Source organism: Channa argus, chromosome 10 (genome assembly GCF_033026475.1).
Source record: "Channa argus isolate prfri chromosome 10, Channa argus male v1.0, whole genome shotgun sequence".
In the NCBI taxonomy this organism is placed as follows: Eukaryota; Metazoa; Chordata; class Actinopteri; order Anabantiformes; family Channidae; genus Channa; species Channa argus.
This window is the reverse complement of record NC_090206.1, coordinates 13,920,927-13,945,398: the sequence shown is the minus strand read 5'-3', so window position 1 is coordinate 13,945,398 and position 24,472 is coordinate 13,920,927. Positions and strand designations below refer to the sequence as shown.

Here is a 24,472-nt window from a genome sequence, read left to right as displayed (position 1 = left end):
GCCCAGTCTCCTCTCTGTCTGATTTCCATCCTCCCAGCTGAGAAAACAGGCGCAATAGGTCTTGGCAAACGAGATGAGGCGAGAGAGAGAGAGACGGAGCTGAAGAAAGTGAGCAGAGAGGGCTTTTTAGATGAAGAGAAAAGGTTTGCTGCTTTGAAAGGGAGCATTGTGTTCTTCTAGCACATTGCCACAGCTCCATCTCTGTGAATCAGTTGAGCCAGAAGCCAACACATTAGTGTGTCTCTTTAAATCAGGTTAGTGTTAGCCTTAGCAACGTTCAGGCTCCAGTGCTCCAATGCTCCTGTTTAATGGTCGTCTCCTCTTGTTTCTGCCAAAGACCAGTGGACTCTGTTATTCTGCCTGATGGACACATTCCTCTCTGCTATAATAATAAATGAAAACAAACCCTTTGTAATTTATGCGGCAAATGTAGTGTGTTTCGCAAAACATAGAAACTGTTAAAAATGTAAGACAATTCATGTGTGGAATGTCTTTTCATCTTTAGTGGGTTTTACTCCATGTTTGTAGTTATGCAGGACAGTCAGGGTTTATTTTTGGAGTTAGTGGAGTGTGCCAATAGAGAAAAAAGAATCCATTCCTTTCTCCCCCTGTTAATTTTTTATTAGGAACATCCATCCAACACACATCAGAGACCATTTCTCTCCATATCTGCACTGGATGAAAAAAGAAATCACATTAACCCACTGCTGTCTGTTTCTAGGTCTCTGAATCTTTAAATAGTAATCTTCATTAAGTGTGTCATTTGGATTTAGGCCTTGTTTATATGGACTGTGGTGCTGTGAATGTGTACATCCCATCCCAGAGTTGTTCCCTGCTAAAGATAAAGCTGATCTTTATTCCTGCTGTTTCCACTGTGTATATCCACAGAGCAGAGCTCTGTCCTCCAACATGTGGTGACCCAACATACTGCACAGACAGCTGCAGGATGAAAGGAAGGAGGGAGTGAGGGGGGGCAGGGGAAGGAAGAAGAGAATAAGGCAGTAAAGGGGGGATGAGGGGGAGGGTTGCTTCCTTTTGCTGAACTAGTGGTAGATTTGTGAGTAAAATGAGCGGGGAAACTCACTTCCTGTCCCGCCACAAGCAGCTTGCTACGTTACATCCTGCTGTTTCCTCACATGGATCAGAGGTGGTCCTCCTCAGCCTGAAATGACATCCTCATTTCCTCTGGCTCGAACTTCCGGACAGTTCACACAGTGAGTGGGACGAGAATCTAATCAAATTAGAATTATGATGTGAATATGATTGATTCAAAAGTTTTATTTGTTACACTCTTGTTCGGTAGTGTGTTTGCTTTACCGACTAATTATTATATGAGCATGTCCAGGGGTCACCACAGGCCTGATTACATGTATGTGTGTCACGTTCAGGATGTGTCCAGACGCTCTGACTAATGTTATTACCCCACAAAGATAGTCCATTGTCAAGTTTCAATCTGCTACAACTTCCTCCCTGCTCTTCATCACGGGTTTTAAGTATTTTTCACTGTGTGATTGTGTGTGTGTCACTCTAATTTGTGTGTATAATCAACAGGAATTTGCTTAATTAAGTGAGTTAGATTGGGGGCCTGTAAAAGGGAGGGGAATAAAAAGAACAATCTCCCCATTCTGCTATGTCTCCCCTCCGGGAAATGAATGATACATGGGGACAGTGAGGACAGCAGGGGTCTCTGTGAGTAACAGGATGACAAACATTAGCTGACAAAGTGACTCTAAAGCTATTTTCAGGCTTAATAGTATACAGTATGCATTATAGTAAACACACATAATAATACTCCAGTTTCCTTTAATTGTTACCCTAAATTAGAAAAGCTCTCAGATGGAAGCTCATAGTGTAGCTCTCCAGTGGATCAAACTGGTACAAAGCCAGTGTGTTCTTATGTCTGACTCAACCACTTCTGTTGGCGCGTGGGATATTCTCTGTTTAACTCTGCCATGTTTTTTTTACATATGTCTCCCTGTGTGTTGCCAGGTTTGACTAATGGCTGAATATGTTTGTTCTCCTCCAGGTCATTTAGCTCAGCCAGGCCCTGAGCAGAGCCAGTAATGGCTACTGCAAAGATTAGAATCGAAGATGTGGAGAACAGCGAAAAGCACCCAGTCCAGAGGCTGACAGTTGCTGTAGCAACCGCATAACAATGAAAGAAGGGAGGCGAGAAGTCAGCCATTTTGGGTATGTGCGTCTGTGAGTTTTGATGTTGGAATGCTGCTGTTTATATAACCGAACTGTTGAGTTAACATTATTTTAATTAATCTTAAACAAATGTTTAAAATGTGTTTTAAAGCCTAATGAATCCAAACATCTTTATTCAGGTATACCGTACTTGTGTATGTTTATGCAGAAACCTTGACTTATGCAATCTGCATGAGCTGGTATTAGGATGGATGTCACAGCTGATTCATGAGCAACACTCACATCATCTCTTTCCCTCTAGAAGATTCCCATCTTCCATCTCCCAGCATCTGCACCAGTAAGTGAAAACCTGCTCCTTTTGTTTTGCTTAGTGACACCTCCCATTGACTATTTATAGGAAAGTATGTTGTTGCGTAAGACCTTGGAGCTTGTGAAAGCCACATAGAGGTCAAACACGGTACCATGTTTCCTGAGAGGAAAGAAAGAACGTGGATTATAATTGCCTTTTTACTGTCTTTTACTGCATTTAGACATAGATTCATGTACTGACAACTGATTGGTTCATCTATTTACTGCATAGATTTCATAATACCAACTTGAGAAAAACATCTTTGCTATCCTACAAATTTTGATACAATCAAAGATCATGTAATGGCTTTTTTTTAGGTATTTAAATAAAGAACTATGCAATTAGACCATTACATTGGATCGATAAAGAAGTGGATAATACCCATAGAAGTAGCAATACAAGTGTCGTAATTCATACAAAGAGCAAAGCTTCACTGGGACTTCTGCAGCCTTGTTGAGTTGGGTCACACAAACAAAAAGCCCCATGGAAACATCCTTAACCAACTGTACACTGAATCTTTTAAGCATTTGATCTTTTCAGCTGTATATTTTAGTAGTGTGATATTATACACAGAGTTATCTTATTAAAAAGCAGCAGTTAGTTGAGGAGAAATACACAGAACTGGCAGTATCATTTAATGATTTCAGAATCTTTTTATTTGAAATGTCAGTGTCCAAGAGAAAATAAAACAGCAATATAAATATTAGCATAAAAATAAGAGTAACACAGGGGTATAGCGTGGGGACTAAGCATTTGATAAGAAAGATAATACAGCAGGATAGATTAGTATTAATTCAGCAGCGGACGGACTTACACATATATAATATTTATAATTTGTTCATATGGACATAAAGAGAATGAGAGGCATTCTTTCACAAATGCACAAGATAAAACCACCGTAAAAGAACATTAAGAGGTTACAGAAGGATAGAAACATTTCCATATTTTTTTGTTTTCTTTCTTTACAGGGTGATAAAAGATAGTAGAGAGAAAATGAACACAAAAATATGCGCAACACATGTCACAAGTTAGCTAGTCTACGTGTGTCACTTTGTTTACTTATCTAAAGTTATCCTTAATTCATTTATTTACACTGAAGTGTTAGTTGGCTTTCATGGTGCTTAGTTACTACATTGCAACACAAACTGTTGAAGAACATCTCAGAATTTGGATATTTTTTTAATAAACGGAGCTTTTCTTAATTTTCTTGAAAAACAAAATGCAACACATTCCAGTAGTAAGCCACGCCTTGTGGAGAGGGACGTTTATTTTGAAAATGTTGGACATGGTCCCTACTATACAAACAACTGGCTCATACCATTGACAGGACTTGTGTTTATTTACAGTGGGGGAAGAGACTCACAAGACCAAGGAGTGGAGGGCAGAGGTGAGTGGTAGATAAACTGAGGTTTCCCATCAGTTTCAGTGGCAGAGAGATTTTGTGATGGGGCTCTTGAGTGGTATCTCCTCACCAACAGTGGCTGCTGTGCTTGGCTCTGTTGACCTCTACCTGGGTCAGTGCATTAGAGAAAGTTTAGGGGGTGGGCAGGTCAACAGATGTTCCTTTGTACATTCAGTTGGTAGAGCCAAGGTTGTTTTCCACCCCCCGGTTGACGTAAAGGTGCCACCTCAGTCTATGTACCCCTCCCCACAACCTCTCCATACCCCCTGACCCAGCCTTCAAGCTGTCTTCTCTCATGCAGTTAGAGAACAGATAGATGGACAGCAAAGTTTTCATATCTTATACAAACAATTCCCCTATGCTATTGAATGGTTATCTCCCAAAGGAAAAAAAAAACATGTTATTGTGTCACATCAAAAGGTTTCTTCAGCACTTAAGGATAGTAAGGGAAAATACACTGTTAAGACCCTAGAGGCCTGCAAACTGGCTAGAAACTTCTAAGCACTTAAGTTTACCACATTTACGTGTTTCCCTAAAGATCAAAGTGATTACTACCCCTACATCTTGTCATCTTTAGAATAAAAACAGTGCATTTTTCTTTGTTAGGCTCTTAATGTGGGGTAGTAAATGAGGGGAGGACACAAGCTGGGTTTGAAGAGGAGAGGCTAGTAGAAGGTGCAGGACATGTCCGAGCCCATATGGAAGTGTAATACAAGAAGCCAGTCCCTGCTGCTGTACCAGCTGCTTGGACAGCATGGCTCAAGTCAAACTCCACCCTCTGCCAGCTCCTCCTCTGGGTGCATGCTCAGGTCATAAAAATATCAGGCGATTAAAATTGTATCTTTTAAACTATGATTACAAAAGTGATGTTCTTTTTTTTTTTTTTTTTTTGGTCAAGTAAATGCTACATGTGCATTATGTTGACCTGCGATTGGAGGGAGGATAATACTGTAGATTCTGGTTGTCCTCCTCCTTGCTTTTGCAATGCATAGTTTCCAACTCTAAACTAGTGTGGTTTTAACCTTAAAGAGCATGCAGAAGAGTTTCTAATACCTGTCAAATAAGAGCTTCTTATTCATATGCTTATGCTTTAAAGTCCTGCAAGGCTGACCCTATATTGGAATCTAATGGATGGCAACTAGCATACTTTACAATAGCCGTATTTCCATTTCAGGGAAAGAGCACAATAAATTCAACATGAAAAACATTTACAGTTCATCTCTGAATACATCACTGCGCATAACTTTGTCATCCCAGCAAGGTTCCTTACACTGAATCTCTTTGTCCATTAGAATTTTGCCAAAAGAAGAAGAAAACATATCACAGTAACCCCCCATTCCCTGCCAAAGATATCTACTGACAATGATCATAGCAATACTGGACCTTAAACACAGCACAGGTAACCAATACCAGCAACCCCCTTTAACACATTCAGATTCTTTAAGACACTCTTTCAAAAAACCTTCAGCATCGTTCATGTGGTCAAAAGTGATTTGCTGTCATTATTTAGACCGCAGCGAGCATGAGTGACAGGAGGGCAGTAAGATACCTAATTGGGAGGGTGTGGGGGGTTGAACTTCTTATCAGATTAGGCCGGGTTTATCGTTCCTCCACCTGCCTCTTTCCTCATCTACTTCTTCTCTTTCTTGGTGGACTTTTTCTTAGAGGCAGGGGTCTGGGCAGCCTTAGGGGGCTCTGGTTGGGTCGATGCCTGGGGTGGAGGCAGGGCCTGCTGGGTGGCCTGCTGTGCCGTGGCCTGCTGCTGGGGATTGGAGGTAAGGGTGGCTGTACTGCCAGGGATGTAGACGTTCTGGCGGTAGTCTGGCACATGCTGCAGAGTGAACTGGGGGCTGTAACGAGTGCTGAGACCCATGGTGCCAGGTCCCAGAGTGGCTGTAGCCTCGCTTACTTCTGGGGGGAAGAGAGACAGAGTGGGGGAATAAGGGGAGAAGAGGGAGAGGAGAGAGGGATGAAACTTGTTAGAAAATATATACTAGAAAATGTTTTGATAACATTAATTATCAGATTAGATTTAAACATGAGCATGAACAAAACTGAGAGGTATTAGAAATCCTTTTTTTGGTAACTGGAATAACGAAACTGCGTGCCCATGACGTATATGCTCAACCCACAACACTCTCACAGCCCCTGCATTGCAGAGCCAGAGACACAACGCCCCCTCCCCCATCCTGTACTTTCTCTCAACCTAAATACATGTATGCACATTAACTAACACAAACTAGCTGCAATGGCCAAAAAACATTATAATGCTCTGTCTGTCTGTGTTTGCCTGTCTCTTGGTTTTGCCCTCAAAGCAACTTGTATGTGTATTTTTCCATCTGATTACTAAGAATTCTACAGTAACAGGCAAAAGATCAGTCACCTTTGTGTGTTTGTGTGTGTGTGTGTATGTGTCCCCTCTGTGCTGGTCAGGCAGGAACAGAGGAATGGGACAGGAAGTGGAGGAATATTGACACCTGTTCAAAAGGGTTTACGTGGCTCTTGTGAGTTGTGCTTATGATAAAACACTGCATGTGGTCAGTGTGTACAGTGGAAACATGTAGCTCTATCCTGTTATTAAATTCAACACATTGACTATAGCATTTATCCAAAACCCTTCAGATAGCTACACTCACTGTCTAAATTTAAGAAAAGGGAAGTGAGCCAGGTTGAACCCTGCATTTATGCATCTCTTAAAATGTTCTTATTCATCTTAAATTATGGTCATGTCATAATTGTGAACAAACTGTTTATTTGAACTAATTATACTCAAAGAAGTTTTGGTCCATGCTGAATACATCATTAAAATATTCACAGCGTAGATTGGGGAAAAAAGTATGTGAGCTTCTCGGATAATTACATCAACTAAAGTTAGGAGCCAGGACCGTAGGTGTGGTTTAGAGAGAGTCAACATTTTGGGTTTCACAAGAAGCATCTGCTGATGAATCATACCTCACAAAAAGGAGACTGTAGAAAGCTTAAATGTATGAATTGTTGATATGCATAAAACTGTATTACAAAATTAATCTACAGGACCCGAATTATTCACCAATCCACAGCTAGACAAACTATAACTGCAGCTAGCACTACTGTGACTCTTTCTAGATGTGGGTGTGTAGCTATGATGGCTCCTGAGGCACAAGTCAGACTACTAAATGAGTTGAAGTGGCCCGAAGGAGGTTTGGCCAGTTATTAAATCCAAGGTTAATTTACTTTTCTACCAGCACGGTGAATATTTTGTGTATGTTTTAATAAAGGCTGTGTGTTTGATTATGTGTGACTTTGATGAAGATTAGATCACATTATATTGTGAATTAATGCAGAGCCCAGGTCATTATAAAGGGTCCTTTTACTTGTTTGTACCGTAGTATGACATCAGTGAGGACTGAATGATTTTTATCAATGAGCAAGTCTGTCCTCCAACTAAACAGGAATTTGAGTAAACCATCGCTGCCCACACACACTGGGTAAAGAAATGAACAGACATAAATAGGTTTTGAAAACAAAAGATGAATCAATAGAGATGAGTAAAAATGTGAAAAGGTGAAGGACTCACCGTTCGCAGCAGCCATCAGGGCCTGGAGCTGCTCAGCTTCAGTAGGGGGCTGGGGCCAGGGGCCAGTTCCCATGGCAACCTCTGGTCCTCCAGTTGCCCTGTGAAGAAAGTGAGGAAAGAACAAATGTAAATAAGTTGTGGTTTGTCCTCTGCAGTGCGTCTGTGTGTGTTTAGCTCAGTGGTTCGACAGTGGTTTGTGATGTAAAGGCAAAGCAGCTGACGGTGAAGAACACAGCCTGAAGAGAACGCAGCAAGGATAACAAGGATAATGTATAGTTTACAAAAAAGGGTGTGTCTCAAACAAATGCACACTGTAAAACACACTCTTTTTAAGGCAGGAACAAGTGTGTCTGCACACAGACACAGAGTAGCAAGCGTGTTTGTGCATTCCCACACAGTAAACCTTGTACAACACTAACACTCTCTCCGATATGACCATGAGCACTGCATCGTCTAGTAAACCTCATCAAATATTTAATGATCCCACATATGAAAGGAAATAGCTGTCTGCATGATGGCACATGCTGTGCTCAGTGAGCACTGAACATTTCCATCTGGGCAAACTTCACCTTCAAAAGCTTGTTTATTTAAAGTCGGCAATTTGCATGTGGGGGCAACAAAGGAGAAAGCAGACCTGCCATCTCTCTACGCTCACATACTTATTTCCATTCCCACACTTGGGACAGACCAAAACAACTATACAACTGACAACTAGGTCACAATCCTGTGCTTATGTTCCCAAACTGCTAAAAGCCCTTTACATTAGGATATTTAGATGGTGGTTTTGGTTCAGCGATAAACTACTATATGAGCATAGTTATGACTATGCTGCTGGCACACTAGTTCATAAATTTCACTACATTAGAAGCCTTGCAGAAGTGATATAAATATTATATAAAATTATGTTTGATGCTGTGAGTTGTTCAGGGCAAAAACAGTATATATGGTTTTAACTACTCCTTTAACCCCCTGACTGGTCAATGCAATGCATTGCCTATTTCACTATGTTAGGTAATATCAAACCACCTGAGAGCATTTAGTGAAGGATCATTTACCCACAGGGACATTGGTAAAAGACTTGTTGGCATGTATGTAGAAAAAGACAACATGTATTTAGATAATGTGTTAACTACATGGGATGTAGGGCTCTCCTTTCTATTTGTGCCAACATTAAAAACCTTGGACAAATTGGTCTGCTCAAGGGAATGAAGAGGAAGCAAAAGAGGATTCAATGAGGGTAAAAGTAAAAAAGACATTCTAACAAAACAACTGGGCTCTGTTTAAGAGCAGGTTGCCAGATTGCACTGCCAAAACCCTGAAGTGGTTTTTACATCAGTGCCAAAAAGAAACTGAGGGGAGAGAAATATCAATGTCTTGTGCCAGGCAACCGATGAGAAACAGGCTGGGTAAGACCATGGCCAGTAAAGCCAGGGCAGCCATTTTGTGCCTCTTCACATTATGTCAGATTAAAGGCAATGCTTCATTTGAACCATTTTATTGTTTCTCTGCACTTATCACATCCTGTGGTTGTGTTAAGTGTTTCCTGTGGTCACGATTATCACTTCCTTTGGGCAAGAGGGATGTGCTCGGTTGGACAGACTGTTTTACTGCTGCAGCTTTACATGACATTTTTATCTTTAGGTTTGGCTCCTCTTGTATTGCATATAACTCTCCACTGACTTTAAACTTAATTTAAGATAGTTGCCTGTCCCATCTTCATTTTGACCTGAGGAGTTAAAAGCGGAGTGCCGTTTACTTCACTGAGGAATATTTCAGCCTCAGCCGCAGCTGTTTTCATTATCTTTGTCTTGTTGTTGTTCAGGTGATAAATCACATTAAAAAGCCACATGTGGTGATGTTGAGCTACAACCATCACAGACATACATCAAAGGCAACACTGTATGGTAAGCCAGTGGCCTGCAAAAAGAGAAAACAATAGCTTTCAGACTACGGTGACTATATGTGGAGCACACATACAAGGCATAGCAAATCTACAAAACACTGCACGCAAACTCAAAAGTGTCACAATCCTTTCTATGCCACAGCAGGCATTGTGGCCTATGCACATCGATCAACAAACCCCATCAAACTTTTAGGGAGACTAACAGAAGCTATGGGTTAGGTACATCTACACACAGCACAGCACTCAACTGCAGTGCACTACCTAAAAAGATTTTGGCCCCTCTCTGCCCTTATCAGCTGATCAGGTTCCTTTTCTGTAAACACTGATTTGAATAAACTGAACACTAATCAGCCACTAAGGACAGATAGGGCCCACACAGTGTTTACGTCTCAATTGGTACCTTGTCCCATTCTTCGGCGTCCATCGTATGTGTGTACCGTATGGCATGTGGGGACTAAAAACACAACAGGTTATACAGCCTGAAAGAATCATTTCGTATTTGACTGAATATTTGGGTTAGTGTTAAGAAATGAAAAAATGCTGTGCTGCCGATCTCTGTCCTATCAATTCTAAATACCAGAGATTGGAAGATGGTTATTTTTTTCTTGACCACTAACATGAATAATTTAAAATGTGTCCGTGATCCCAGTGGTATTCAGGGATGGTGGTGGCTTGTGCTTGTGTGCCTAACATTTTCCTGTCTTGGCCCAACAAAGCTTTTATACCCCATTTGGTATGTTTCAGGGAGAAAGCTTGACTCATAGCAGGTGTTGTGCAATCATTGTTGTAACACTGTTACTGCACTCGCTCCATTTTAGCAAACACAGCATGGGCAAATGGCAACACACACACTCACTGAAAGACACTGAATACAGGAACACAGTTCAGCTGGTGTCAAAAATTAAACGTTAGTCAGTGTGATGAAGAGAGAGCAAGAAGGATAAATATGCTATACCATCCCCCCACTAGCTCTGGCCACCATCCCTCATCAGCGGTACTGAGTGATGGCGCACAGGCTCAGAGAGACAGACAGGGGAGGAACAGGAGGGGAGGGGAGGGAGAGTGGAAGCTGTGGCAGCCATTTTATAAAGCAGCCTGGAAAGAGGCAAAGATGCTCGTTCAGGACTGTAAATCAGGAATCATAATCAGCTGAATCATGCAATGAAAATGCAACCATAGGTTACACCACAGTCAAATTCAGATGGTTGCATTGTGATTTTAATGTTGACTTCATAAGGCTACAGTACTTCTACTTCTACTACCCCCCCCCCCCCCCCCCCCCCCCCCCCCCTTATTCCTCAGCCTTCACTACTATCATTATGATAAACTTGCCTTATGCAGCACAAACACATGTCCTAGACATTACTGGGCATTTTACCAGTGAGTGAGTGAGAGTGTGTCAGTTTACTCACCCACTAGGGCCAGGTCTCTGTCCCTGTGTGAAGCGCCAGTCATTGTTGGGGGGTTTTTGCTGTGAAGAGAACAGAAGATGCAGCATGAAATGTATGTTTTATTACAGCAACAGAAAAAAGCTTCTCAGATGGACTGTTGGGTTCAACAGATGTTGCTTTAGGCCGACATGTGTCTTGTGTCTTTTTTGATTCAGAGCACCTTTTCTGATTTTCAATAAAGGCTTACAGATGGCAACTGATATCCATTCTGTTCCAAGACCAGTGGGCCAGAAAGTCATTGAGAGCAATCAACATACACAAAAACACACTAGCATAAAAAATGGGGCCCTGCTTGCGAAACAGAAGTCAAAGCTTAAAACAAAAGATAGATTCTATTGCAAAACATGATTGCAAAACATGAACAACACATGATCACATGAGCAATCAGCTATACGTGAATCACTAAGGGAAACATACCTGAAAAGACTTTCTGATGGAAAGACTGATTAGTTTCATGAACTTCAAATTGAGTAAATAGGTGGCTTTTATCAAAATCTTTTCCACAAATGCAAAAGAGTCTTTTAATGCTGTTTGTTATAGAGATTAAAGCTACAGTGGTGGCTTAACAGCATCATCTCTATATGTCACTTCTACTCTTTATTAATATCTTCAAGTCAACTGCATACTTGTCCATCACTAACTCAGCAGCCATGTCACCATGTCTTTTCCATCTCTCTAGCTCTTTCCCTGTCTCTCTGGCTCTCTTGTTGTGCAGTGATGCAGTGAATAGACCCTTGGCTTGGCTCCAGATTCTACCACTTAATCGACACAAGAGCTCCCAGGAGAGAGAGGCCAGCAGGATGATGTGTTGCATTATTAAAAGACCTGTTCTTACTGAAGGAATTGTGGAAAGATGCAAGAGAGCAGCCGAGAAAAATGACCTATAGAGAAAGAAGAGAACTGCAGGATAAAGAGTTGACTACCACTTGTGTTTGTGTGAATAATGGGCAAATGCACCAATGTAGAGGTAATGACCTAGCTGCTACCAAATATGAAGGGTAATTCAGAGAATCAAAAGCAAATTAAATTTTGGAGTAAAAAATGGTACCATGGTTAAGTGTATCATGTGTCAGTGTATGCAAAAAGGTGATTTCTATGACAAAAGCTTTAATTTAACAGTGAGTGTAATAGCTGTCAGTGGACTAAGCACTAGAAAAGGAGGACTGCGGCCAATGTTTAGAATGTAAAAATAGAAATAGGGAGACATATGTGTGTGTGTGTGTGTGTGTGTGTGTGTGTGTGTGTGGGGGGGGGGGGGGATTGTAGTACCAGATTGAAGCAAACATCCACAGACGCCCAGCATTCCAACTGTGTGAATCGTTCTCACCACACATACGTTCACAGAGACACACTTTCATTTCCAAGGTCAGATCCCATTGCAGGTATGTGGAATAAAGGTTAACAGTCTCTGTGCTGGGATGGTGGTTGGGCCTCAGCTCGCTTAAGGTAAACAGCTGATTTGCTGTTACACTGTATCCTTTAATATGAAGAGCTTGGCTACACTTAAACATCACAAGAGGCCACTCAGTATCCATAATAATGCTTTTCTATTGTCTTCAAGTAAAAAGTCAAACTAACTACTCAGCCCAACCACAAACACTTCAGAGTTGCTAAGTTCTTATGTTAACATTGTTTACCAAGGAAAACAAATCCTGTAATAATATTGCAATTTTCTAAGCATATTTAGCTATGTTTAATTCTTTATTATGAAGTCTCTTAAGTTAGTTGATCACTTATTGAAAATCCACAATTGTTTTTCTTTGACTATAACTGAAAATTAAAGGGGGGTGGCAGTGGGTCAGTTGGTAGGTTGGCCACCCACAGACCATAGAGTCAGAGGTTCGCGCCCACTCATCCCGACCATATGTCGAAGTGTCCCTGAGCAAGACACTGAACCCCCAACACCCCATCTAAGTCAGTGGAAAGACTTTTACACTAACCTGATGCGTCTTACATCTTTAAGTTTAACCAAAGAGCGTATAACTCTTCAAGTGAATTACAGTCTGACTCGTATCCGACTGGATGATGATGTGTGTCAATTAAAATACGAAAGATGGATATCCATAATGTGAGCAGTGGCTTCATAAGGGGGTATAAGTTTGACTAACCCACACATGGGCACATCTGGACTATCTACAATACTTATAAGCTTATGAAGCTAAAACGTCTGATTTACTAGTTAACTACTTTTAAAAAAATACACAAATGGTGTTGTAAAAAACAAAATCAATATATTATCCATATATTTTTTGTCATTTCAAAATAACGGAATGCAAAATTTTGCACCCAACATGTACAAGTCTACTTGATTTTCTTTGTAGGATATCCAGTTTCCTAAGATACACACAATTGTGTTGGTGATAAAACCATGGCCTGGCTGCACCTGGTGCTCTGTTTGAAAAGAAGCAGTTGTTTCTGATAATGGTCTGATAATCTTTAGCACACAAAAACCATGACATTCAGCATATACATTTAAGTCTTACCCATTCCCTCCCTGATGTTTTTTCCCAGACTTATATTAATATATATTCATGGCACTGGAAATCAAGCTGTTTAAGCTACTGGATCTATTACACTATTAAATCACCATAAGCAAAAGCATAGCCCTGACACAAGGGAAACACAATGCACGGTGCCTGATTTTAATATTCCTCCTGATTAAGCAAACATTGTGGCTCAACTGACAAAACCCAGCATGAGTTTGTTTTATGTGGAGCTGTACCATCCTTCCAAAAAGTATATTTACTAAAGACTGGGCCTAAAGTGGTGCATGGGGCAACCTTTACAAACTCCCATAGACTCCAAAATTGAAAAATTCACCCACAGTGAGAATATTCAGAACATAGGAAGAGAAAGGTGGAATAAGTAAACGATAACATACATAGTTGGTCAAACCTGTGAAGTCAGGATTACAGGACTTGTTCCTGAGACAAAAAGTTCCCCTGATCCTGGCAATATCGCAAACTTTTACATGTTACATGCAAAGTGGAAGCAATAGTCTTTCATTTTTTTTTGCCAATGCTTTAGGGAATGTAAAAATGATAAAGCCATCAAAAAGATGTATCCGAAACTTTTTGTGTTAGCACATGGTTACATACTGTAAATTAGCCAAAAAAGCACATTGTAAATGAATAGATGATGCAAAGAAAAGGAAAGGCACCAAGGGCCCCAGGTCCGTCTAAAATTACACACTACTGAAAGACTTCTCGTCCCATAAGTATGCACATACAATCACGCATATGCACATAAACACCCACAGTGATGACTGCTGCTCTAAAGCCTTTATAGCCTGTGCCGTCTGGCACTGTGGGACACATGCATAAAGCCATCTAGCCTTTCCATTTATCTATCCCTCTATCTCTTTTTCTCTGTTGTCCTCATTGCACACGTGTCACTATACAGCAGGGAGACAGATGGTACTGTGCTGACCTCAGGGCCTATCTGATTCAACAGAGAGAGAAAGAGAGAGACTATGCCATGAAAAACAGGAGAATTCGATAGATTTTAAAGAGGTAAAGAGGTAAACATCCTGTTGTATGGAAAGGCAATGACTATGACAAAAATATCACAGCAACAATAAGGACCTTCACTAAACATGACTGAGGATAAATGAATCATCCTCTTGAACACAGACTTAGAAAATGGTTGACTGGGCTCCCTTTGCATCAAACCACTAAATAGGCTGTCTGTGCGTGTAATACATGAGATTATTGTCTGATTAGCCCTCCTTCACACCACACACTGAACACATGGAAGGGAGGATCTAAATAATGAAAATGAGAAATGGTTGCTCACACAGCAAGAACAGTCAAACTTATAGTGATGCCTGGAACCAATCACCAAAGGCTCAGAGGACAACAGGAAGTCAGGGGTCAGGCCACTGACCCTACGAATTCCTGTTTTTCAGCTACTGCTTTATTCTCTGGCCGTTTTCCTCCCCCCCATTTAAAGTTTTCTTTCCTTTGCCCTTTCCTCCTCACCACCCCCTCTGTCTTCCAGCCAATCCACTCAGCCAAACACTGCAAGACCTATTTTCATCCGTTTGTCACCTCCTCTCCATCTGTTAGAAGCACTGACACTTCCTTCTTCCTATTCCATGTCTTTACCCATCTTTAACTACCTTCTTTCTACATATCACCATCTTCTCTCCCAGTTTACTTACTGGGGGTCAAAGATAGTAAGTATATTTCCCAGCCTTGGGTTACATTAAACATTAAACTGTTTTCCACTGTGCCCAAACCTGTATAGCAGGACAACAAGAAAGCTTTAAGAGGTTTTTCACCATGTAGACATCTTGTCACACTGCTAAAACAAAAGAGGGTTTCCAATAGAATAATGCATCTATGGAAATCCTGGCTATTGCTTAAAAGTCAAGCATTAAACCCATGATACCAACCTTTAAATATACCATTTCAGTATCAAAGCACAAATGAAACATATTTTAAAAAGATATGCATATCATGCAAACCCCCAAACTGAAACACCTTTTTCCCAGCAAGATATTTTCCACCAAAGCTTGCTGTCCCACTTCATCCCTCACCTCACTGGCTGAGTTCATAAGGTGCTTTCTGCTGAGTGTCATGTTGAGTGTGTTGTTATGGCTAAGCATGGGTGTCTTCATAAATACAAAGTCACTGCGGCTGGATATGGTTGAGTAGCAAGGTCTGAAGGTGCGTGTATGTGGTTCCTGGGCCCCCCCCACAACCTCCATGTATCGTATTGGTCCATCAGTGTTGAGCTGCAAGTGCAGGTCCTTGCTGGACCTCTGATGGTAGCGGCTAGACCTGTGGTGACCGTAGCAGCAGCAGCAGTCAGAGCCTCCCAGGCCTGGGCCACGGTGCCTTAGGCAGCGTACCATGAGGATGACAAAGGTAATAAAAGACACAGCTGATACACAGGCTAGAGAGATGATGAGGTACAGGGTGATGTCCGACATCCCAGTGCGATGGTAAAAGGGTGTGTGCCTAGGGTTTGCTGGAGCATGGTTTACTGCGGCCTTCTCATCCACAGTTATTGTAATGTTCACAGAACTGGACTTTGGTGGGTCGCCATTGTCCTGGATGATGATCATGATGTCATAAGCCGAGCCCCCGTCCTCCTCAACCCACTTGTGAGCTGTGCGGAGCTCCCCTGTGTGTACTCCAATATGGAACATGCCAGCATTTGGTCCAGGAGCAATGGAATAAAACAACCATGCATTGTGACCACTGTCTGCATCCACCCCCACTAGTTTATTTATGAGGTGTCCTGGGCCAGCAGATGGGGGTACCGTGAGCTGTAGTGGTTTATCTTTTGGGTATGAGGGATGTACAATCACTGGTGCATTGTCATTTACATCCACCACAAACACATGCACAGTGACATTGGTTGTCCGTGGGGGCACCCCAGCATCCCGGGCCTGCACTTCAATAAAGAAAGCATTAAGTTGTTCATAATCCAGAGAGCGCATGCTGTAGATGTGGCCACTCTCTGGGTTAATGTAGACATAAGATGAAATAGGCGAGCTCTGGACCATGGTGGGAAGGATGGAGTAGGAGATGCGAGCATTGTCACCAAGGTCTGGGTCAGTTGCTGAAACAGCAGCAATGGGGGCACTGGGAGCATTGTTCTCTGGAATGTCCACAGAGTATGAAGGCTGGGAGAAGATGGGAGCATTGTCATTTACATCAGACAACTTCACAACAAGGGTGGTTTGTGATGAAAGACGAGGGGAACCTGCATCAGTGGCCTTGATGACGACTGTGTACTCTGAGACAGTCTCTCGATCCAGGTTGCCAGCAGTGATGAGGCTGTAATGCATGCCAAAAGCTGAATTCTGAAGTTTGAATGGCAAACCTGGTTGGACAGTTAACGTAATCTCCCCATTCATACCGGAGTCCATGTCCCGTGCACTTATGAGAGCTATCACAGTATCTGGCGCTGAGTCTTCTCTGATAGGACTGGTTAGTGACGTCAGTGTCACCTCTGGTGCGTTATCATTCACATCAATGATGTCAACTATGACGTTACAGGAGCCCTCCATGGCAGGAGATCCACTATCTCTAGCCTGCACTGTGATGTGGTATACAGCGGCTTTCTCGTAATCCATATCATCGTTAACACGGATCTCACCGCTTTTAGAATCCACGGTGAAAAGTTTGAGAACCCGTTCAGGAGTGTATTTACTAAAGAAGAAAGATAGTTCTCCATTGTTGCCTGAATCCGCGTCAGTAGCGTTCAATTTTGTCAATAAAGTGCCCCGTGCAACATTTTCTAATAGCTTAACTTTCTTTACCGGTTCGTCAAAGACGGGCGCATTGTCATTTACATCCAGGATTTTAATTAGCAAAAGTGTTGAGCCAGATTTCTCCGGATGACCCCCATCTACAGCAGTGAGCGACAGGCGAAACGAGGCCTGCGTCTCCCTGTCCAAAGCTTTATCAACTACTAGCTCAGGAAACTTGCTGCCGTCACTTTTAGTTTCCACATTTAAAGCAAAGAAATCATTTGCGGCTAAATGGTAAGTGCTCAACGAGTTGGTGCCCACATCTGGGTCGTGTGCGCTCTCCAAACGGAATCTTGTTCCCGGCACGGCTGCCTCTGATATTTCCAAAGAAATGTTCCTGGTTGAAAACTGTGGTGCGTTGTCATTAACATCCACAATGTCCACCACAACACGATAAATCTGTAACGGATTATTCAGAAGTATCTGAAGATGTAGTGAACAAGCGAAATTCAACTCACACATCTGCTCCCTGTCAATTATTTGTTTGATAACCAAATCGCCGGTCTCCTGCTTTACTTCGAAGTAATGTATTTTGGATTCCGTGACCAGGCGCATGTTCCTCTGAACAATCCGCTGAACAGTAAGACCCAAATCCTTAGCGATATTTCCAACGACAGAGCCCGGGCTTAGTTCCTCCGATACGGAATAGCTGAGCTGAGCAGACGCACAAGAGAGGCAAGATAGATACAGACAAACCCTCCACAGCCTCCCTCCTCTGGAGCGCTTTCTCTGTCTGGAGTCCATTGTGCTGCGCTCCGAGGACTGGGCAATGGGAAAGTTTTTAACTTCTTCTTTTATCTTAACGTATCCATAGTTGTATTAACACGAGGCAACCAGTGTCTGTGATAAACATTTCCGTTTCAAAAACAGAGCAATGGGAAGTTTTGTTTTAATCATGTCGGTCGACATTGAAAAAAAAAAAAGTAATTTTTTTCTCTGCTGAAACTCCCTGCGCTGTCTCCACTGCCTCAGCCCTCTCATGGGCGTGGAGAGGCCACACAAGCCTCCCCCCTCAATGAAAGACAGGGCTGGACCAGCGCTATGTCACTCTCTCTCCCTGTCTCTCTCTCTCTCACACAAACACACACATATTGAAAACTGTTTTAGTGACTCACTTTCCACTTGTACGCAAGTATCAACTTCATTGTTATTTAAAATGTATGACGGGGACAAAAAAAGATTTATTTCAATGAGTAATATATATACGTCACTTATCAGTCACGTGCTTTCATTGAAAGCTTTTCATAGCCACTGTGGTGTATGCAGCAGCTGCTAGTTGTAGAAATTCTATTTGTATCCGCCGGGAGGCGTGGTTTCCCAACTGACCTTTTATTCATACATTTTAAGACTTTACTAAGATTTTACAAACTTCCTTTATATACAAAGACGCAGATGGCATGATGAAGATACTGCCTACGTGACCCGAAATTACAAGCAAATATGTGTTTAGGGAAAAAAATATTAGAACAGCCATTACAGTCCAAAATACAATAAAACAATAATGCGTCTTATAAAACCGAAAAAAAAATCATTAGTTTTCCCTTTCACTTTTACACTATGTGTTGTTATTTTCTGCTCACCTGCTGACTCTCAAAGGTCCAGGTGCTGTCGGGTAAAGACGCATCCAGGACACTGATCACCTCCTTAAAGTCAGTGGTGCTGCTGGGCTTAATTAAACTGAAATCACTGTACTCTGACATGGGAGACATGCAGGACCTGAAGGACTGAGTCTGAGACAACATGTCTCCTCCCAGGACTTCCACGTACTTTATAGGCCCATCAGTGTTGAGCTGGATCTGCAGGTTTCTGTTGGGGTTCTTGTAATCATCACACTCGCTCCGTCTCGTGCAGCAACTACCGCTGCCCCTGCTGTTCCTGATGCATTTAACCGCTAAGAAGAGAAAAGTCACCAGAGACAGCACGGACACCGAGGCCAGAGACAGAATCAAATAAAGCGTGATTCTCCCGCTTTTCTTGCTGGGCTCGGCCGCTTTCTGTCGAAGGTCTAAGATGGGCTCGTGGAGACCGTCCTCCAGCAGGATGGACACCGTGACGGTGGAGGACTGGACCGGTTCCCCGTCGTCCTTGATCTCTATCAGCAGCCTCTGAGAGGAGTCGTCCTGCTCGGACACAGCGCGTTTAGTCCTCACTTCCCCTGTGTACAGATTGACAGTGAACAGAGACGCGTCTGTGGCCTCTGCCAGTCTGTAGGAGATCCAGGCGTTATGGCCCGAGTCAGCGTCCACGGCCGTCACCTTAGTGACCAGGTGACCAGCTTTAGCGGAGCGGGGCATCCTCTGATGAGAGAGGGAGCCCAGGGCAGCGGAGGAGGGGTAAATAACCGCGGGGGCGTTGTCGTTCTGGTCCAGGACAAAAACATGGACTGTGGCGTTGCTGCCGAGAGACGGAGAGCCCTGGTCCTTTGCCTGAACCTGAATCTGAAACACCTTCAGCTTCTCATAGTCAAACGAGTGCATGCTGTAGATGCTGCCGTTATCTGAGTTAATGTAAACATAAGATGAGACAGACACGTCCTGCACTTTAGAGTCCAGTATAGAGTAAGAGATTTTGGCGTTTTCACCGGAATCCAGGTCAGATGCTGATACTGAGTACAGTATAGAGCCTGGTACACCGTTCTCCTTTAAATACACATTATACGAGGGCTGGGTAAATATAGGGGGGTTGTCATTTACATCAGTGATGCTGACAGGTATAATTTTAGTACTGGACAGAGGAGGAGAACCTGAGTCTGTGGCTGTTACTTCAACATTGTAGACCGAGCAGCTCTCTCTGTCTAAACCTCCATTGGAAACCAGTGCATAATTATTGGAAAATGAAGGTTTTAAGTTAAAAGGAGAGACACTGCTGAGATGTAATGTGACTTTACCGTTTTCAGCAGAGTCGAGGTCTCGCGCACTGATCAAAGCCACTACTGTACCACTTGGTGCGTCTTCGCGCACTGGCTTTGGCTGAGAAGTGAGGACAATTTCAGGAGCATTATCATTGAAATCAGTAATCTCAACCTGCACGCGACAGTGGCCCTCCATTTCAGGACTACCTTTATCTCTTGCAATTACATCAATGTCATACGACTTTGTAGTTTCGTAGTCTAATTCACCTTTCAAAGCGATTTCACCTGTTACAGGGTTTATATCGAACAATGACAATACATAATCTAGTGTGCGAGAACCAAACAAGAATTCAATTTCACTATTTAAACCTTCATCTGCATCTGTTGCTTTGGGCTTGATAATAACAGTTCCTTTTATGCTGCTTTCACCCAGGGTTACTTTGTAAACGTTTTTTTCAAATACTGGGAAATTATCATTTATATCAAGCACACTTATTGTTATTTGGGAGGTTCCGGATCTTACTGGATTCCCCCCGTCTAGTGCTGTTAGTAAAATTTTGTGGACAGCTTTTTTCTCTCGATCTAAAGGCTTTTCCAAAACAAGTTCAGGAACAGTCTTACCACCCTCGATTTCCTTAGTTCTAAGAGAACAACACTCATTCTTACTAATTGTATATGATTTAAGGGAATTAATTCCAACGTCGGGGTCTCTTGCAATCTCCAACGGAAAGCGTGTGCCAGCTGCTGCTGATTCAGCTATTTTTAAAGATATTTCGTTAGAAATGAAACTTGGAGAATTGTCATTAATATCTCGGATTTCAACCTCAATTCGATGCAACTGTAGCGGATCCTCAATAACCACTTGCAGAGGTAGAACACAGCTGGCGCTTTGTCCACATAAAGCCTCTCTGTCTATTCTGTCACTCACCACCAGCTCGCCCTTCCCCGCATCCACAGTGAAATACTGCTCACCAGCCTCAGAGGCGACACGCAGCTTACGGTCATAAATGTCTGACAATCCTAAACCCAGATCTTTGGCTAGATTTCCTACCACAGAGCCTTGTTTTACTTCCTCTGGGATGCTGTAACGAGTCTGTCCGTCTATTATAGTCCACAAGAGAAAGAAATGATGCCACCAAAGCGCCAGCCATCTCCAGTCTAGGTATCCCATTCTCTTTGTCATTCCTGATTCAGTAAAATGCATTTTTTACAATCCACATGAACAAAGAACAAAAAGCAAGAGTCCATATTCCAAGAGTGCAACATACTCTAGCGAGAAGACGCATGGTCAAAGTAAGAAATGATATAAAACCTTGTATTCCCAGTACATAAAGCTTTTACTTACTCTTCCCCACTCCGAACAATGTGATGCTGGTGCTGAAGCTGTATGGGGGAGGGACTAGATCTCTTTGTACAGTTCCGAATGCTATTGGTGCGGAGTATTCATCTCTCACATCCAATGAGAGGGACACTGAGCACCATCGTTAAAGACACAATAGCCACTGTGCCCCGAATGGAAAGAATGAAACATACTAGAGAGATAATGCATAACTTTTAGATGATTTTTATACATGTAACAATAAAATCAATTCTTCTTACTAAAAACCTGTATTTAGTGTGAAAGATCGATTTCAATGTGACCAGATTTATTTCTTGGGCTATTTATCGTGCGTGACTTTTATCACCAGTATCTAAGAAATACAACTCCACTAAATATAATAAATTAAAACAAATGATAATGTTTTTTAGTCAAACGTTCTTGTATTTTACAGAAAACCCCCACGTGAATTCCATTAGCCAGGCCTATTGTCTCATGGGTCATCGTCGCTGTCCCTCTCTGTGGTGCTGAAACACTCAAATATGTACTCAACGTTCAACACTGGCAAAACAAATAATAACAGGCCCAAGTTAACTTGACATATTAATAGTTTTAATTTGTAAAATACGTATATAATGACCAACACTTAAATAAAATTACGATTTCAAATACTTTGATTACGCTAGTTTTTCTCAATCTAAGCAGCCGTTCTTTGTTTCTTTGTGGTCACTGAAGCTCGAGCAATAATCTTAAAAATATGTACATGTATTTTTTATATCGCTCTCTGCTCACCTGCTGACTCTCAAAGGTCCAGGTGCTGTCGGGTAAAGACGCATCCAGGACACTGATCACCTCCTTAAAGTCAGTGGTGCTGCTGGGCTTAATCAAAGTGAAATCACTGTACTCTGACATTGGAGACATGCAGGACCTGAAGGACTGACTCTGAGACAACATGTCTCCTCCCAGGACCTCCACGTACTTTATAGGCCCATCAGTGTTGAGTTGGATCTGCAGGTTTCTATTGGGGTTCTTGTAATCATCACACTCGCTTCGTCTCGTGCAGCAACTACCGCTGCTCCTGCTGTTCCTGATGCATTTAACCGCTAAGATGAGAAAAGTCACCAGAGACAGCACGGACACCGAGGCCAGAGACAGAATCAAATAAAGCGTGATTCTCCCGCTTTTCTTGCTGGGCTCGGCCACTTTCTGCCGGAGGTCTAAGATGGGCTCGTGGAGACCATCCTCCAGCAGGATGGACACCGTGACGGTGGAGGACTGGACCGGTTCCCCGTCGTCCTTGATCTCTATCAGCAGCCTCTGAGAGGAGTCGTCCTGCTCGGACACAGCGCGTTTAGTCCTCACCTCCCCTGTGTACAGATTGACAGTGAACAGAGAGGCGTCTGTGGCCTCTGCCAGTCTGTAGGAGATCCAGGCGTTATGGCCCGAGTCAGCGTCCACGGCCGTCACCTTAGTGACCAAGTGACCAGCTTTAGCGGAGCGGGCCATCCTCTGATGAGAGAGTGAGCCCAGGGCAGTGGAGGAGGGGTAAATAACCGCGGGGGCGTTGTCGTTCTGGTCCAGGACAAAAACATGGACTGTGGCGTTGCTGCTGAGAGACGGAGAGCCCTGGTCCTTTGCCTGAACCTGAATCTGAAACACCTTCAGCTTCTCATAGTCAAACGAGTGCATGCTGTAGATGCTGCCGTTATCTGAGTTAATGTAAACATAAGATGAGACAGACACGTCCTGCACTTTAGAGTCCAGTATAGAGTAAGAGATTTTTGCGTTTTCACCGGAATCCAGGTCAGATGCTGATACTGAGTACAGTATAGAGCCCGGTACACCGTTCTCCTTTAAATACACATTATAGGAGGGCTGGGTAAATATAGGGGGGTTGTCATTTACATCAGTGATGCTGACAGGTATAATTTTAGTACTGGACAGAGGAGGAGAACCTGAGTCTGAGGCTGTTATCTCAATATTATATTCTGAGAAAGTCTCTCGGTCCAAAGGACCATTTGTAACAAGAGCATAATTATTGGAAAATGATGGTTTCAAACTGAAGGGAGACCAAGCTGGGAGTTTTAACATCAATTTCCCGTTATCACCGGAGTCAAGGTCTCTTGCTCTTATTAAAGCCACTACTGTACCTCTTGGTGCGTCTTCCGGTACTGGATTCGGTTTTGAAGTAAGAAGTATTTCCGGGGCATTGTCATTAACATCTATCACCATTATTTGTACACGACAGTGGCCCTCCATTTCTGGAAAACCTTTATCTTTTGCAGTAATATCTAGCTCATGTACTGTTTTGCTCTCATAATCTAACAGCCCTACTAGGGAAATCTCACCTGTGCTTGGATGTAAATGAAAAATAGACAACACTGACTGCGTTGTGTGCTCAGAAAAAACATACTGAATCTCCCCATTAACACCTTCGTCTGTGTCCGTTGCTTCAACTTGTACTAGAACAGAACCATTTACACTATTTTCATGTATAGTTACATTATACAACGGCCTTTTGAAAACAGGGACATTGTCATTATTGTCAAGGACAGTAACGATGATATTTGTAGTTCCAGTTTTGACTGGACTGCCTCCGTCAAATGCTGTCAGCAATAACTGATGTACACTTTGTTTCTCTCTATCAAGTGATTTCTCCAGTATCAGCTCCGGAACCTTTCGGTTACCCGATAGCTCTTTAATCCTTAAACTAAAACATTCATCTTTACTAAGAGTATAAGTCTTCACCGAATTACTACCAGCATCCAGATCCTGTGCTGCTTCCAAAGGAAATCGTATGTCTGTGGCAGTAGATTCCGCTATCTTCAAAGACCGCTCCTCTGATGAAAATATAGGCGAATTGTCATTTATGTCCCTTATGTCTACTTCTATCCGGTGGAGCTGTAGTGGATTCTGTGTTACAATCTGCAAAGGCAACACACAGCTGGCGCTTTGTCCACATAAAGCCTCTCTGTCTATTCTGTCACTCACCACCAGCTCGCCCTTCCCCGCATCCACAGTGAAATACTGCTTACCAGTCTCAGAGGCGACACGCAGATTACGGTCAAAAACGTCTGATAGTCCCAAACCCAGATCTTTGGCTAAATTCCCTACCACAGAGCCTTGTTTGAGTTCCTCTGGGATGCTGTAACGAGTCTGTCCGTCTATTGTAGTCCACAAGAGAAAGAAATGTTGCCACCAAAGCGCCAGCCATCTCCAGTCTCGG

General features: G+C 42.7%; 1 protein-coding gene across 50 annotated transcripts in view; it reads right to left on the bottom strand.

Moving 5' to 3' along the window:
* Positions 1-4,771: 4,771 nt before the first annotated feature.
* The window catches only part of LOC137133993 (protocadherin gamma-A11-like), a 238,444-nt gene continuing 218,743 nt past the window's right edge, over positions 4,772-24,472 (bottom strand). For 23 of the 50 annotated variants that reach the window (XM_067518291.1, XM_067518295.1, XM_067518288.1 and 20 more), the window contains exons 2-5: positions 10,774-10,832; positions 9,762-9,815; positions 7,459-7,556; positions 4,772-5,813 (exon numbers count right to left, since the gene is read on the bottom strand). In XM_067518291.1, the coding sequence (XP_067374392.1) occupies positions 5,533-5,813; positions 7,459-7,556; positions 9,762-9,815; positions 10,774-10,832 (492 nt within the window). In that variant the 3' untranslated portion in view covers positions 4,772-5,532. Of the gene's footprint in view, positions 5,814-7,458; positions 7,557-9,761; positions 9,816-10,773; positions 10,833-15,352; positions 18,083-24,472 lie in introns of those variants that run through there. The other 27 variants (XM_067518317.1, XM_067518319.1, XM_067518311.1 and 24 more) reach the window with 6 other exon arrangements.